The following is a 16036-nucleotide window of genomic DNA, read 5'->3' as shown; positions in this document are numbered from 1 at the left end:
GAATGCATACTTTGAACACGTAACGACTCTTGTCCAGCAGTTGGCAGAATCGTGTTGTTGGCGTGATGAATTAGATAAGTTTACGGTTACGTGGCCTGAAGAAGCACAGAATAGGGAATGATGGAAGGTTTTTTTAAATAGGTAATAATAATAATAAATATTTAGGATTGGGAGGGACTAGGGAGGCCTTAGCCCAGACGTGGGATAGTGCAGTATGATTAAGATTAGATTTGATAATAATTATTATACTGTGTATCATAGAATAACTACTTGTTCTGCCCAAAACCTTTATTTACAAGCATCGTACAAGTTTAATAAAATTCATTTTTTTTTTGAATTTTTAAGTCATACTTTTTGCTTTAGCCGCGGAAGGCAAAAGAAAAGTCTTAAAAAACAATCTGTGATTTTAAAGACGTTACACACACGTCACAACTTATAACTTGGTCACATGCATGTTGGTCACAGGCGTGGTCACATGGCAACATCATGATTAATGAAGTCGCAGCTCAAACTACAAAACGTGTACCTACGAAGTAGTACCTACTTAGAAATTCTTTGGTGAGCTCTTTAAGAAAAACAGCACAAATACAAAATCTAAAAAACAGCAATAAATATTGTAGACATCATATAATCGGTTGTTGGTCTGTGGTAGACATAGGGCACCCTAGAGTTATTCATCTGTAAAATAACCTCAATCTGTCACCTGAATCCTGATATCGCTCGTGTATTTTGCCGTTTTGTTATTAAGATTTTGAAAGAAACTTCTCAAAAAAGTTATTTATTTTAATATAAAGTTCAATTAAAAACTCGTAAAAATGGCGGAACAAGTTAACCAGCGTATTGAGGGTATGATAAATGAGTTAGAACAAATGAAACGTACAAATCTATACACCGACGACGAAATAAGGTAAATACCTTTGTTTTTCAAAATTCTACTAGTATTTTTCAATGTTCCTCCCTCTCACGAGTTCCGTTTCCCAATATAATTAAACTTCTATTTTGTTTTTACATTCCTTATTGATTTATTTCTGTGTAAAGCACAATTTTCATGGTCAGTTATTTCAGAGAATTATCGCGTAAAAGAAAAGAATTCGAATACAGAATACAACGTAGGATGAAAGAGAAAGATGATTTTGTACAATACATAGCCTTTGAATTGGCCCTACTTGAGGATATTTCATTAAGAAGGAGGCAAGCCAAACTTTCAGAAAAGAAAAAAGATATTGAATATGCCATAGCTAAGAGGCTGAATAAAGTATTCAAGCAATTTATATATAGATATCAGAATGATGTTGCAATATACTTTGAATATATAAAGTTTTGTCAAAGCGTTGGCTTTAATTATGCTGTGTCTGCTATAATAGCTCAGATGTTGCAGGTAGGTTGAAGAAGTTTGTGTTTACTCTCTCTTTCTCTTATTCTTCACTAGCTGATGCTCGCGACTTCGTTCGTGTACATTTAGGTTATTAACAATCATGCGGAAGCTATTTGATTTCCATGGATAAAAAGTAGCCTATGTTACTCTTCAGGTTAATATATCCATGCAAAAAATTACATCTGTTGAAATTTTTGCGTTGCGTGATTGAAGGACAAACACACTTGCATTTATATGGGTAGTGATTGCTGAAAGTTTGATCCTTTCACTTCTATGCTTCTAAATTCTGTGTTCTTACATAACCAATAATAATTTAATATACTTATAATATGTATTTACAAAGCTACCTTAATTTTACAGATGCATGGTGATAAGCCGAAGATGTGGCAAATGGCAAGCATGTGGGAGAGTAAAGAACAGAAAAATCTCGAAAATGCAAGGAATTTCCTTCTAAAAGGCATTCACAGGCACCCAGAGTCTGAAATACTATATTTGGACCTTTTTGAAATTGAGCTTATGTTTGCATTTCAAGCTGCAGAGAATGAAGAAGAAAAGGTATGTAGCTCAGAGTTGTGAAGTCTGTCAATCTACATGTGGCCAGCGTGGTCAACGCCTATCCTCTATCAGCACTTTTTCCTACTATACATTATTTAGATTGTCATTTTTTTTCTAGGAAAAATATCTTAAAAGAGCTGAAATTGTATGGAGAAGTGGTATAAAGAACATACCAGACGTGAATTACTTGTTCAAATTATGTGATTTGTCAATCAAATTTGGCATTGATGATGCAACTACCAATACTATAAAAGAAGAGATTTGGAACAGAAGGACTGACAAGAATGTGTGGTCGTATATTGCTAGTAAGGAATTAGAGGTATGATAAAAAGTTAAAAATCAACTCAATGTCAATCAAATAAAATAAATTCAAGTGCTCTCTGTGAATTTTTCGCATTCTCTTTCTTTCTCTCTGTTTGTAACTCATTGCTAGGAGCAGTGTTTTTTTTCAGGTTTTTTTTTAAATAAAATAAATTCACTCAGGAAATGTGGGGCGGGGCTCTAGATGCTTCTACAAAATATTTATCATGAAACTCTAACTATATCTCCATGCTCTTGTATTTGATTGAGGTGAAGCTTTTTACAGTTGTTGTTGGAACTTGTGGAAAGGTTTCTGATATATATAGTACCATCACTATCATCAATGTAAAAATAAGTGGTGTGTGTCTCATTGCAGTGCATAATATTTGATAATTTTTTTATAGGAATGCCACTGGACAGAAATTGAAGAATATGTTAGTGAAGAGTTCAATTACCCTCCAGAAGTAAATAATTATATTGCAGTGTACGAGGAGGCCTTACAACAGGTAAATATTTTATTACATCTTAATCTAACATTACTTGGCCGAAAGATAAGCTTATCTAGTATTGTACTGTTGGTATTACATAAAAAGATTTCTAGACGGCTAGTGGAACAGAATAGAATAGAATATATTTTTATTCAAGTAAACTTATACAAGTGCTTTTGAATCGTCAAATAGTTAAATTTACCAATGTTAATGAAAGGTTGACTGAAGAACTAATGCGTTACTCTCTATGGTAGAGTGTAAGCCTTAGGGTGTAAATAGATTAATACCCACTCCGCAAGAACAAAGTCAAAGTTCTTTTTATTCATCAGTATGTTTATTCATATTTCTAATCCAGACAACCACTTGCGTCTAAGGGTAAGGTCTATGGAGCGCACTCTGACTTTGCTTAGACTTAAGACAGAGTTAAAACGAGACAGGTATATCTCTCACATAAATCTGTCTCATATTAACTCAATTTTAAGTCTGAGCAAAGTCAAAGTGCGCTCTATTAACCAAACTTTGTTGTAATATAAAGTACATCATCGTCATCATGATCAACCCATAGCCAGCTCACTATATATGCGGGTCTCCTCTCAGTATGAGAAGGGTTTGACCATAGTCCACCACGCTGACCAGGTGCAGATTGGCAGATATAAAGTACAGATGCCATCAAATAAATTCAGCCCTACAATCAACCCAGTGCAGTCTCATGACAATATTATACTAAGTGGACTAGCAATAAAAAATTTCAGAAGTTAATTGTCATTCTCAATTAGTGCAATTTTAACAATTAAAACTTGCAGTAATTAACATGCTTCAAATATTTATATAGTGCAGGTGACGCGCATTGTTTAGAAACATGCTAGAGCTGACTTCTGCATGTTTTATTGCTAGTGGATACTTGGCCTAATGTTAATGTAAACCTAATTTGTTTACTTTTTAGTTTCCAGATGAAAATCTCTGCACTAAATATATCCATGGCCTACTTGGTATAAAGGATAGTGTTTGTACGGAGTTACAGAAAATTAGCACCATTAAACATGCTTGGAATTACGGTCACGAGAACGGGCTACTTACTAACGAAATGTATGCTTTTGGCATTAGTATGTTGAAATTGGAAGATGAAATTACTAAAGATGAACTCACTGAGGTATCGTAGAAATTTTCATTTTGAAAATCTAATTATGTACACAGTACAACTAGGTGATGCCCGCGACTTCGTTCGCGTGGGATTAGGTTTTTAAAAATCCCGTAGGAACTCTTTGACTTTCCGGGATAAAAAGCAGGTCTTTAACTACACACATGCAAAAAACAACGTCAATCCTTAGCACCGTTGCGACATGATTGAAGGACAAACCAACAAACAAACACACTTTCGCATTTATAAAGGATTCTGATTCATGTATTTCTATATTGCAGGCTCAGTATATTAAAGCATGCTTTAATTAATAGAAGTGACTGAGACATGGCACAAGTATATCCTTCTCTATGGTATTGTAGAAGTGGCGGTACCAATGCGGAATGCCCCTTGGCCTTTTTATAACTAACATCATAGAAGTGGTCCACCACCACAACCACAATATTATGGTGGAGTTAGTCTCTGCCATGCCTTCTCCAGTTCTTTATAAACCTTGATTTAAAATAATGATCATAGCTGTTTCAATTCGCATATTACTTTTGTAAATGATAACAATGGGGATATTTATTTGTCGAAAAAATAGATTGTATCATGGTATTGGTTAATTTAATACATGCTATCAGTTATTAATCTGCTTATTAAATAAAAAACTTCTCACTGTGTATTTATTTTCCAGATAATTGATGCAGCATTAGCTAAAAATCCACATTATAGAATGCTTTGGGAAGAAAAGCTTTTGCTTAATAAGTCAGATGAAAAGAAAATGTTATCCATACTTCAAGATGCTGGTAAAAGTCTCAAATCTGAAGATATGCTTGCACTATGGAATTTTATGTTCGACAAGATTGATTCTAATGTTGTTGTAAGTATGGAAAATTACTTTGAATATCATTATCGTAGAAAAAGTAAGATTTTTTCATTCATGTTATTTTTTTCAGTTCAAGTCATGCTATGAGAAATTCAAGACCTGTGAAAATGCAATAGTACTGTCTCTAAAACCGAAGCTTCTGCAAAAAATGTATGAACACAACGGTATAAAAGCTGCAAGACAGATCTATGATGAGTTAATTAGGGCTCCACCAACACAAGTTGATGTTCATAAAATTATGATTGATTTAGAACTTTCCCAAGAGAAGCCGGCTTTGAAGAATGTTAGAAAATGTTATGAAGCTTTGATACAACATCATGGAACCAATAATATTGAAGTGTGGATGGATTATATGGACTTTGAGCAGAGTAAAGGTAGTGCTGCTCTTGTACCTACTATTCATAGAAGAGCTATAGGAATGTTAGATAAAAATGTGGTAGACACGTTTATTAAAGCCCAAGCTTTAGCAAAATTGAAATAAACAATTCAGATTAATCTTGTGTTTTATTTTATAAATATAATAACAAATAATAATACTACATTGAAACAAAATATATTTATTTAAAATATAACCCCACCTGTACTTTGACAATCTAGCAAAACGAATTCACATGAAACGTCATTTATACTAAATTATTTACAGTAATCACTTTACACATAATATGTCTCTAACTCTCTACAAGAGGTCAAAATCTCTACTTTGGTGATTGTGGAATAACACTTAGCGAATAAACACAATATAATAAATGCAATAGTAAATTATGATGACGGCGATTACTGCATAGCTGCAATGGGAGCAATGTAGTACCTAAAGATTAGGGATGAACCTCGTTTGTGTTGTTTGTTTCTCAGAAGGTCTCGCCAGCACGTTTGCCACGATGGGTACACAGGCATCAGTGGGGGATTGCCTGCCTTCAGACTGCTCCCAGCAACAGCCATGCAAGTTGACACTACCACTAGTGGGTAGGTAAGAGTGCTAGTCACAAATGTGAGCAATGGCACAGTGTAGTATCTGAGGTCTTTCGTTTTCACAAGATATTTGTTTACATAGTAGGCCAAAATGCCAGTGACAGCGACACAGGTCAAATCTGCAAACAACTTTGGCACTATACCATGGAAAAAGCCCATAATACCATCGTCTCGGTAAATCGATACAATCGCGCCCAATAAAGAGCTGTATTCCTCATCTTTGCCAATAAATGCAGCCATCATTCTAACTGACACTACATGGAAAGGGTAAGACACTATGACTGATGCGGTGTGCATGATCATGTCCCGACGTCCGAGTTTGTAGTATTCTTCTAGATTAGGTTCCTCGTCGGTGACGATGTTTGGAGGATCGTTGATCTCAGGGAGGTCGATACCACAGACGTGTATTACCTTAGAGGTTAGTTGACTAGATGCGATCAAACCGAGCACTCTCGCCGACAATCCCGTGTAGCAACCGAAGAAACCATCGGACTTCTTGATATACTTTATGTACTGAAAGACGTTAGGTAATATCATAGCGGGCCGACCGAAGAGGGTTGTCGAACGCCGCGGGGGTAAAGGCTCGTATCCGAGTTGGATGAGGACCTTCGCATACTCCATGGGATGGCATATTGTGGTAACCAGTAATTGTGAAGGCAGAGCCGCTATTTTTTCTTTTTCAATTTCGTCCATATTATTGTGTTTCAAATTCGACAACCTTTTTTTCGTAAATCGAAAATATTGACAAATTGACAGGAGAACTGACCATAAACTAAAAAAAGTTTTATTTAAAGCCTTCATCACGGCTCCGGATTCTAGGCTCTAGCTAGCCCTAGACGTAGATTGAGTAAAAAAGGTAGATTAAAGTATTGTGTAACCGTGTATAAGATAGCGATAGCACGACGTAACGATGAATAACACGACATGTATATGACAATAATGATTACCATTGTTTAGTAGTCAATAATTGTATTAACAGATCAACAATATTTGTATTAAACGTTTTTTATGTGAGAACAAGTAAATAACTAATGAAAAATACAATATTACGCCATGAATTCTCATGGTTTGTTTTGCATGGCTTGTATGTAGTCTTGAAAAAAATCGGTTACACGATAGGGGACAAAAAATATGTAGGTTAGCTGCGTCTCTGTTTATCACATTAGTTACTTTATTTGTGCTCTCTTTTTAGTGTGAATGAGTAAGCAAACGTTCGTGTATATCTAGATTTATTACTCTATCTGCGCCCCTAGAATTAAAAAAAAAATCCATCTGTTACACAGACGATCGACCTTAGTTGGATAAAGCTGGAAATACACGTGTCAAGTAACCAAACCATAGCAAGTTGCTGCATCGAATCCAAAGAATCAAAATATGTGACTCGCGTTTGAAAAAAACAGTAGGTACCTACGGTGCGACAAGGCTCTCTTGGTACTTCAATGACATTGACAGGGGGCGCTGTTAGAGAACAAAGGCTTAGAATATTATTCAAACAAGAACAAAGGGGACACTTGACGGTAACGTTAGTTCCGATTTTCGTCACGCGCCAAGATAACTAGTCAACTAGAAACTAAAGACCTCCTAAAGACCGTAGCAAATTCATCGGAAATCCCCCCATCCCCTCCCTAATATAACGAAAGTTGACTGACGCCGCGACGCGGTTGAAACTTGCGACAATCAACGATGTATGCTTACTTAGTGGACAGGCGCGATCGCAGCCTAAGTTTTTGGGCGATCTTAGTTTATGGTACAGTTCCTAGTCAGTTTTAATAGTTAAACGATTAATTACCTAATAATAATCAGAGAAATCAAATCTAGGCTCTCAGAATATGATAAAGCGTGAGCGAAGCAAGCAACAAGCAACAACACTCTTCTATAATTTCGAGCTCACAACGTGGGTAGGGCGGGAATAAGCATTAGACATGGTTTTCGTCTTACTCATGTTCATTTTCAGGTCCACCTGTTGTGAAATTCTGCTAAAGGTCATTGAGAAGGAAAAAGTTGTGGCTGCTAAGATAAGCTCGGCCTTTGCGCCCAAGGCTCTAGCCTAATTAAAAAGCCTGTGGGTAAATTAGGTCCTGGCTAGGGCGTCACGATTTCCCTTTCTCAGTTTGAACGCGCTAATATACCTACTTAATTAAACTCCTTAGAAAAAGTACTGTATGCCACTTCTGATGAACTCCCATATTTTATTTCTTTACGTTACTAGCAAGGTAGGTATTTTTACTCGTAAAGCTTTAAAATACGTGCCTATTCTAGAATATTATTTAATTACTCTAGCAAAAAAACTTGGTTTCGTCTTCTATTTGGAAATAATAGCCTACTTATTATTTAACTACATGAAGTAGGTAATTAAAAAACCAAAAAAAAATTAAACTTTTATTATCATGAACTTGTTTTTAACTCGATAGTATTCTCTTCTTCACGAGACGACAGCGTGGTTGATAACTTCCGAGGGCCCGGCTCTGTGCCGTCGGCTGGACCATTTGGAAGAGTATTCTGAAATATATAATATATATATTTTAATTTTACAGCACTGAAGAGCTCTGGCTCTGGAATCTGATCGTCGTGGTCTGGAATGTCATGGTTTGACCGGCAGCATGGTAACTGGTAGATTAGCTAACCGCAGACACAGCCAAAACTTTCCATTCCAAACTTGAGACCTGAGACAATTTAAAATAAAAAATTCTCTTTGACTCTTAACTTTGTATAGACAAAATGCATTTTGTATGGCGATTCAAATATTCAATAATCTACCAACGGCCATGAAAGAAATGACACTTCCTAAATTTAAACGGAAGCTACACGAGTGGTTATTATTTCATTGTTTTTACTCGGTTAATGACTTCTTAAATTGCAAAGAATGATTATTTGGCGGATAAAGTGTTTGTTGTTAACAACTACTAATCTAACTACTATAACTAATAATAATTTTAATGATAGCATGTTGACATACTTTTTTCCACTATTTGATGTCTGTTTACATAATATTTTATTAATTTTAATAATTGACATTTTGTAATCGCAATATTTTATTTTGTTTCGTACTCAATATTCTCCTTTAAAATACTAATTATTGATGACTTATTTAAATTAGGTATATATTATTGTCATTTATTGTACTTAATAACATTGCACGCCATACTTGGTAATACACTGTTTCCAAAAAAATATTGTAACACCACTTCACGTGTATTTTTTGCAATAAAAAATTATGAATTATGAATTATGAATTATAAGAGTATTATCATGATCAGCCCATTACCGGCCTACTACTGAACCGGGTCTCCTCTCAAAATGAGAAAGAAGGGTTTAGCCCATAGTCTGCCATGCTAGCCCAATGTGGATAGGCAGACTTCACACACCTTTGAGAACATGGAGAACTCTCAGACATGCAGGTTTCCTCACGATGTTTTGCTTTTTAATTACATAACACGCACATATTAAATCCGAAAAATTAAAGGTGCGTGCCCGGGATCAAACCGCCGACCTCCGATTAGGAGACGGACGTCTTAACCACTAGGCTATTACAGCATGGAAATTAGAATCAACTCTAGCTTATTTAGGTACTTTACATACACTTTTATCGTTATCTGAATCGGTTCCATCTTCACTTGCTTCATCGGAAGCGCTTTCTTTGTCTTTACCATCTTCTTCTTCTTCTTCATCGTCTTCATCTTCTTCGTTTTCATCTTGTTCATCTTCATCTTCTTCTTCTCCATTTTCTAGCATTTCATCTTTCTCTTCCAGAGGCTCCCACGCTATATCTTTATCTACCATATCTGCGGTCAAATGTTTAACAGGAATGTGTTATACATTTTTATCAAAATCATGGACCTAAGCATTTAGGCAAGCAAGTAGGTAAGTAAATATTTCAAAAGAGAGAACAAAAAGTTAAGAATGCTAGATTCTTTTTTTCCGATAATTGATCTTTATAAATTTTTCAGGGTCATTGAATAAAATAATTCGGTATAAGAATTAATCTAAACTAGGTACTCGTATTTCAGCTTTCTAGGATGCTTTGCGTTATAAAGTTTTGTACCTAGCTTATCATATTTATTACCTAATTTAGAACTATGGGTGATTTTATTGCTAATTAAATATTTATCTAAAATTTTCACATATTTGCTTACCCCTAAATCTCAAAGATCCTCGTCTACTGGGTGGCTTGTCTTCAGTTGCTTCTATTATGATGGTTGGAACGACATCTATCACTACTCCGTTTAGTTTCTTCTCTACTTCTTTGATTTCTTCATCTTTGTTGAGCTTTGGAAGGAAAATGTATTAAGTACTATATATTGATTTTCCGGTATAAAACGTAGGTAGCCTAATGTCTTTCCCTCGATGTAAGCTAACTCTGTACTAAATTTCATCAAAATCAGTTAAACTGTTGGGCCGTGAAAAGCTAGCAGACGGACGGACACACTTTCGCATTTATAATATTAGGAAGATTGTAAGATATAAAATTGATCTTTACCTGTACTAATGAAACTGAAGGCTCTTGCAATTTGGTTGCTTTTTCTTTGCTCCTCAAAATGTTTTCATCTGTTTCTTTTTCCAGCCTCAGTTTGTAGGCTTTGTGTGTTCGCCACATCTACAACAAAATACGATTATTGTAGTTTTTATTGAAAATAAGAGGAAAACTCAAGTGAAATCTTGTACCTACGAAAGTTATTGAAACAGAGGGACAAAGTGAAAAAATCGAAATGACATGAAATAGAAAAGTAACTAACTATATGGGAACTACCTATAGTACGCGACAGGTCGAGACGGAAATCGGGGTATGAGATGAGGGGACACCCCACACACCCGCACAGCGCTCGCGCTCATCCACACAGGGTTATCGCGGGGGTTGTGCGGGTGTGTGGGGCGTTCCCACCCTGATTACCATCTCAACCTGTCTGTACTATAATTAAACGAAGCAGAAGTAATTAAATCACTCTTACATGGGAACCGGTGTAGCAGAGACCAAGTAGGAATATAACGATTAGAGCTATAAAGAATTTATCTGTATTCTCCTCTTCAGTGTCAGGCTGCAAGTTCAACGAGTCGTATGGAACTCTGGAGGGTGGATCTTCAACCCAGGTTTTGTCAACACTCTGTAAATCAATGGCAAAAACAAAAATAAAATTTTAGTAGATGAAAGATTAGATAAATAATAAATATCAGTGAATGGAGTACTTTGGTGAAAAAGAAAAAAGAAACAAGTTGTAGTTAAATGAGACAAAATAAGGAGGTACCTAATAAAACAGAATAATTTAATATATTGAGTAAAAAATATAAAGAATTTTATGGTCCAGTATCCAATTGAACATCTTGAAAATGAAGAATGTGAATAAAAAAAGTGAATAAACATAATTATTTACCAAAGTGGAAGTGGATAGAGATGTGTTTAGTAAACCAATTAGATTATTGATAAGTGACGGGATTTTTTTTTTCACGTCATCTATCAATAAATCTGATTGGTCTGCTGAACTCATCTCCGCTACGCTTCACTGCAATGGATACCGGGGGATTATTTACATTAAACCACTAAGAGACTTATTTGCAGAAAAAGCGAAGCAATTGTGGTCTTAAAAATTAACACTGCCTAGTCTTATAGACTTAGGTGAACTGGAACCTACTGAGTAATCAGAAAGGTTTATCTAAGATATTTTCAACTTTAAGGTTCAAGAATACTAACAATAAGAAAGCTGCCGTTATGTGTAGCTCCAAGTTGATCATGTTCAGGCCAAGCTTCATCGAAATCAGATGAGCATTGTGCACTCCTAACGCCTTGAGCGTTAACAGCGTTCACTTTTTCGGCATCAGATCGAGTGAAGAGCATGTATTCTTCGAGAGGTTTCATTTCATAATCATTTAATTCCACGAAGATATCTGGGATTGAAAAGTTCTGTATAATTAGGTATACGAAGAATTTGTTTGAAGTTTTAAAGAAATTTCTTGACCCTAATGGAAATTTTTACCCTTTCAGATCATGTTTGAGCAAATCCTCTTTTGACTTACAAGTATTTTCAGATTTACATAATCTAATCTAAGATCTATAGTAAGACTGAATGCAACACATTTTCAGATTCAGATCAAATTTTAAAATAAAAGCTTTCTGAAGCAAATATTAAATAGAAAATCTCTATAAAATTCTTTTAAAATACTTTATTTTACTTACTCGAAAGACATCCATTATATCCCTTGTATATTTTAAGCCTTGGATCTGTAGTATTGAGACCACCAATCTGTACCTCATTAGAACCTACATCGTACACTTCCCATAGACCTTCTGGTGGTAATTTCTCTAAGGGTACTTCTATTCTGTCTATTAGTAGCATTGCTTCTTGACCTATTCTAGTATAGTATACTGTGTGACGTGCCCCTGAAAAAAATTAATTAGTCTGCTGATTTTTGAACGTCGTTCTTTTAAAATTAACAAAAAATTCCATTTATTTTTAACACTTTTTCTAAGCAATCTATTGGGTAATCATAATATTTTGTTATATTCCCCTGTTCTAACTAAGCACCGTTATAACTATTACAATTCTCATTTTAGCTTCTTTCATGATTATGATAATATTGCTAATAAATTTTTATATTGCATTAGCACGATGATGATGATTTTTATTTATTATGTAATTTGATCTATCTATCGAGCATTTTTCTAGTGTAACTAGTTATTTTCTTAAGTTAAATTAAGTTTATACTTCTTCTAGAATATAATTAATGTTATCGTCATTTGATTTACATTATCTGACTTACCATTTAAGAAATTTCTATTCTTAAATTCAGCACCATAAGCATATTCTTCTCTGTCTTCCTCGAATTTTAGATAGCCGTCTTGTGTGATTGCTACCAGTAAGTAATAACTACGCCTGTAAGAATTTGACAGTTGAAAATTATGGGGAATTCTTGAAAGATCGTCTTTGTATGAGAGTACGTGCGTGTATAATATATGTGATTTTATGGTTTTCTCTCTTTTTACTTTTATATGTCAGCATTTGCGCAGATGTGTATGTGGGCGGGTGTTTGCGGTTCTTCTGTTTGTGTATTTTTTTCTAAGTATCTTTCTTTCCCATTTCACAATGGCATTTATTATGTGATTATTTTAATCCTACCTACTTAACTACTTGTTTTCTGTTTGTATTACTAGCAGAACTGTGTTCTTTAGTCTAAGATCGTTGTTTTTCTCTCTTTTTACTTTTATGTCAGCATTTGCACAGATGTATACGTGTGCGTGTATTTATAGGTTTTTCTGTTTGTGTATTTTTTCCCCTCCAAGTATTTTTCTCGCTCATTTGATTATGGCAGTTTTTGTGTGCTTATTTTGATCCAATTTCATATACTCACTTGTTTTCTGTTTGCACCAGTAGCAGAACTGTGTTCTTTTGTCTAAGATCGTTGCTCGAGAAAGCTAAATTGATTTTTACCTGTAATTAATGTTTGAAGATTAATACAACGCTTCATAATATATTTTTATTATATAATCCTTTTACTAAGTAAATGTCAAAGTGTTGTCTGTTTGTTACCTTTTATGGCTAAAGTGCTAAGCCGATCTTGATGAAATTTGGTATAGAGATAAATGTGAAGAGATAAATATTCTAGAGACGTGACGTGGTAGAATAGGAAATTCAATAATATCGACTGAGCATCTAGATACTTATAACTACATTGAAAGAAAAACGTGTCACACAATTACAAGTTTTGACTTTCACATTGATATACTCAAAAATTAAAAATTATACATTTTTCTGAAAGGGACGGTGACCGCTACAGTATATAATTAACTTTTGAAGCTCACTTTTAACACGGGTCCGGTTAAAACGAATTTCCTCTGTAGAATGCTTTCGCCATTAAAGTCCGCGCCTTTTTCTTCCATGCAATATTCACCAAAATAACTGGTCAGTTCGCAATCACAGCTACTCTCCTGGTTTGTGAAGTCTTCGGTGCAAATTCCGCCATTTTTACAGGGCTCGGAATCGCATTTCATGTTGCATTCTGGCAGGACGCCTGTGAGATCTATATAATGATTTTTTGGTTAAATTAGGTTTTTTTTTTAAAAGTCGGGATTTTTTATATTTTTGTATCATCATCATCATCATCATGATCATCACCGGCTCACTACAGAGCACGGGTCTTCTCTCAGAATGAGAAGGGTTTTGGCCGTAGTCTATCAAGCTGGCCATGTGCGGATTGATAGACTTCACACACCTTTGAGAACATTATGAAGAACTCTCAGGCATGCAGGTTTCCTCACGATGTTTTCCTTCACCTTTACAGCAAGGTATATTTAAGTACTTAAAACGCACATAACTCCGAAAAGTTACAGGTGCGCCCGGGATTGAACCCCCAACCTCTGACGTCCTAACCACTAGGCTACCTAGGTCTGGTGTGAATATAGAATTATAATTTTATTAACTGCAAGGTAAACAAAATTGTATTTAGCCGTTAAATTTTTTACCTTGTTCAATATTCTGCTGAGCCTTTTTGGGTAAATCAACCACGTGATCGTCAATTTTGAATCCTCTCACGCAGCCCACGTACCCTCCCTGAGGAAGGAGGACCACTCTGGGTGCTAGATGTAGGGAGTATGGGTCGTATCCTCCGAGGTTCATCTGAAAGTAGTCCGTTGGAGGCGCTGGGGGTCTTTGAGGACGGATTACCTCTAAAATATACAGATTTATTTAATTAATCGGAGAAATTGGTATGGGGTTTTTAATGAGAACGTAGCGGGAAAAATAGTCTTTGAATCACGAAAATTCTACAACCGTTTATAAAATTATATATGTTATTATTTCAGACAACTTGTACCTACTCGTAAATATTTATAAAGTTCAAAATGTTAACTCATCATCATCATCATCATCAACCGATAGACGTAAGCTGCTGGTGGTAGGTCTTTTTGTAAGGAACTTCCACACGCCACGGTTTTGCGCCGCCTGAATCCAGCGGCTCCCTGCGATTTGTCTGATGTCATCCGTCCACCTAGTGGGGGTCTTCCAACGCTGCGTCTTCCGGTGCGAGGTCGCCATTACAGCACCTTGGGACCCCAACGTCTATCGGTTTTACGAACTATGTGCCCTGCCCATTGCCACTTCAGCTTCGCAACCCGTTGAGCTATGTCGGTTACTCTAGTTCTCCTACGGATCTCCTCATTTCTGATTCGATCTCGTAGAGACACTCCAGCATAGCTCTCTCCATCGCCCGCTGAGTGACTCTGAGCTTTCTTATGAGGCCCATAGTTAGCGAACTAGCGAACAATGAACAAAAAAGTGTGACGCTACATCCGTTCAATAGGAATATCTGCTAACTTAATTTCACTTTTCCTATTACAATAGCTGCACGCGGCAGAAAATATTGTATATCGACCTTTAGGAAGACATAGCGGTTTTGTAGAGCATTGTCTCTGTCGATGAGACCGACAAAACGTCACATAGGTATGAGTGACAGAGACAACGCTCTATACATCCGAAATCTCACCCTAAAGGTCGATATGCATTATTTCTTGCCGGCTACTGTAGGTGTATCAAAAGAGTAGGTAAGAGCAGTCAAATACGGGCAGCTTGATCAGTTGATCGTTGAACAACCTAAATGAACCGCTCGAGCAGTTATTTTCAACTGCCCCAGACAATTTTAAAGAAAGTATTGTAGTTTTTACAATTGCTTCAACCTGCCTATGAAGGCACTAGGCACTAAGGATGAAAGTATATACCTATCTAAAAAGCTTAAAAAAAGGATTGAATACCGGACCGGCAGGTATTGTTTTTTTTCTAATTAGCTATCCTTCTGAAATTTCGTTAACTCACCCAAATCAGCGTTCTTCCACGGCTTATTAGTATAGTTAGACAGAAGCTTCGCAACTTTATCAATGGTCGTGTTCTTATCATTCACATGCAAAGTGGTCGTATTCTCCGTCCTTATGATAGCAATCTGAACACTTTCCCCTTTGTTGATCTTCTCGTAAGTTACATTCATTTGTATGATCTCATCTTCGTTGTTGAATAGATAAATGATTTCCGTTCCATTGTGAATGAATAGATGTATGAAGTTGTTTAGATTGTCGTTCGCGTACAGGACTAGCGCGTTGTCGTCGTATGTTCTCAGGTTCATTAGGACGTTTTCTGTCATCATTCTCTTCAGTCGCATCTTTTCTGCGTCTGTCGCGTTGTCTACTAGATAGTTTTTCTTTAGGTATGCCTCTTTGGTTTGGAATGTTAATGCTTTCTCGTTTATGTCTGAAAATTTACACAAGTAACCACACCGTTACCATTGCAATGGGTTAGGGAGGTCAGCAAACGATAACCATGTTAAAGTGGGAAGTAGTATGTAATGAAGGTAATATTTTGTAGAAAAGT

At 35.8% G+C, this 16036-nt stretch overlaps 3 protein-coding genes across 6 annotated transcripts in view; 1 reads left to right on the top strand and 2 right to left on the bottom strand.

The window, feature by feature from the left end:
• Window positions 1–675: 675 nt before the first annotated feature.
• Window positions 676–5219, top strand: LOC117988564 (U3 small nucleolar RNA-associated protein 6 homolog). Its single transcript, XM_034975720.2, has 8 exons — window positions 676–907; window positions 1066–1378; window positions 1736–1930; window positions 2049–2249; window positions 2635–2736; window positions 3662–3868; window positions 4533–4718; window positions 4795–5219. The coding sequence occupies exons 1-8, from the start codon at window positions 816–818 to the stop codon at window positions 5203–5205; spliced, it is 1707 nt and encodes a 568-aa protein (XP_034831611.1). The 5' UTR covers window positions 676–815; the 3' UTR covers window positions 5206–5219.
• On the bottom strand, window positions 5210–6454 carry LOC117988565 (mitochondrial carrier homolog 2-like). The gene has a single exon (XM_034975721.2). The coding sequence runs from the start codon at window positions 6384–6386 to the stop codon at window positions 5499–5501; it is 888 nt and encodes a 295-aa protein (XP_034831612.1). The 5' UTR covers window positions 6387–6454; the 3' UTR covers window positions 5210–5498.
• A 1605-nt stretch (window positions 6455–8059) lies between these two features.
• Window positions 8060–16036, bottom strand: part of axo (axotactin) — a 29752-nt gene continuing 21775 nt past the window's right edge. For all 4 annotated transcript variants that reach the window (XM_069503063.1, XM_069503062.1, XM_034975715.2 and 1 more), the window contains exons 19-30: window positions 15488–15916; window positions 14143–14346; window positions 13483–13700; window positions 13032–13111; window positions 12444–12556; window positions 11860–12063; window positions 11377–11570; window positions 10640–10792; window positions 10171–10287; window positions 9827–9959; window positions 9273–9475; window positions 8060–8192 (exon numbers count right to left, since the gene is read on the bottom strand). In XM_069503063.1, coding sequence (XP_069359164.1) covers window positions 8079–8192; window positions 9273–9475; window positions 9827–9959; window positions 10171–10287; window positions 10640–10792; window positions 11377–11570; window positions 11860–12063; window positions 12444–12556; window positions 13032–13111; window positions 13483–13700; window positions 14143–14346; window positions 15488–15916 — 2162 coding nt within the window. In that variant the 3' untranslated portion in view covers window positions 8060–8078. The remainder of the gene's footprint in view (window positions 8193–9272; window positions 9476–9826; window positions 9960–10170; window positions 10288–10639; window positions 10793–11376; window positions 11571–11859; window positions 12064–12443; window positions 12557–13031; window positions 13112–13482; window positions 13701–14142; window positions 14347–15487; window positions 15917–16036) is intronic.

Source organism: Maniola hyperantus, chromosome 14, assembly GCF_902806685.2.
Source record: "Maniola hyperantus chromosome 14, iAphHyp1.2, whole genome shotgun sequence".
Taxonomy (NCBI): domain Eukaryota; kingdom Metazoa; phylum Arthropoda; class Insecta; order Lepidoptera; family Nymphalidae; genus Maniola; species Maniola hyperantus.
The sequence above is the reverse complement of the archived record's forward strand: the minus strand, read 5'-3'. Positions and strand labels throughout refer to the sequence as shown.

Excerpts from the sequence above, each read along its gene's own strand:
- LOC117988564 (XM_034975720.2), top strand. The coding sequence starts at position 816 with ATGGCGGAACAAGTTAACCAGCGTATTGAGGGTATGATAAATGAGTTA. Across the intron at positions 2,737-3,661 it reads ACGAGGAGGCCTTACAACAG|TTTCCAGATGAAAATCTCTG; the intron begins GTAAATATTTTA and ends TTTACTTTTTAG. Across the intron at positions 4,719-4,794 it reads AGATTGATTCTAATGTTGTT|TTCAAGTCATGCTATGAGAA; the intron begins GTAAGTATGGAA and ends TATTTTTTTCAG.
- LOC117988565 (XM_034975721.2), bottom strand. The coding sequence starts at position 6,386 with ATGGACGAAATTGAAAAAGAAAAAATAGCGGCTCTGCCTTCACAATTA.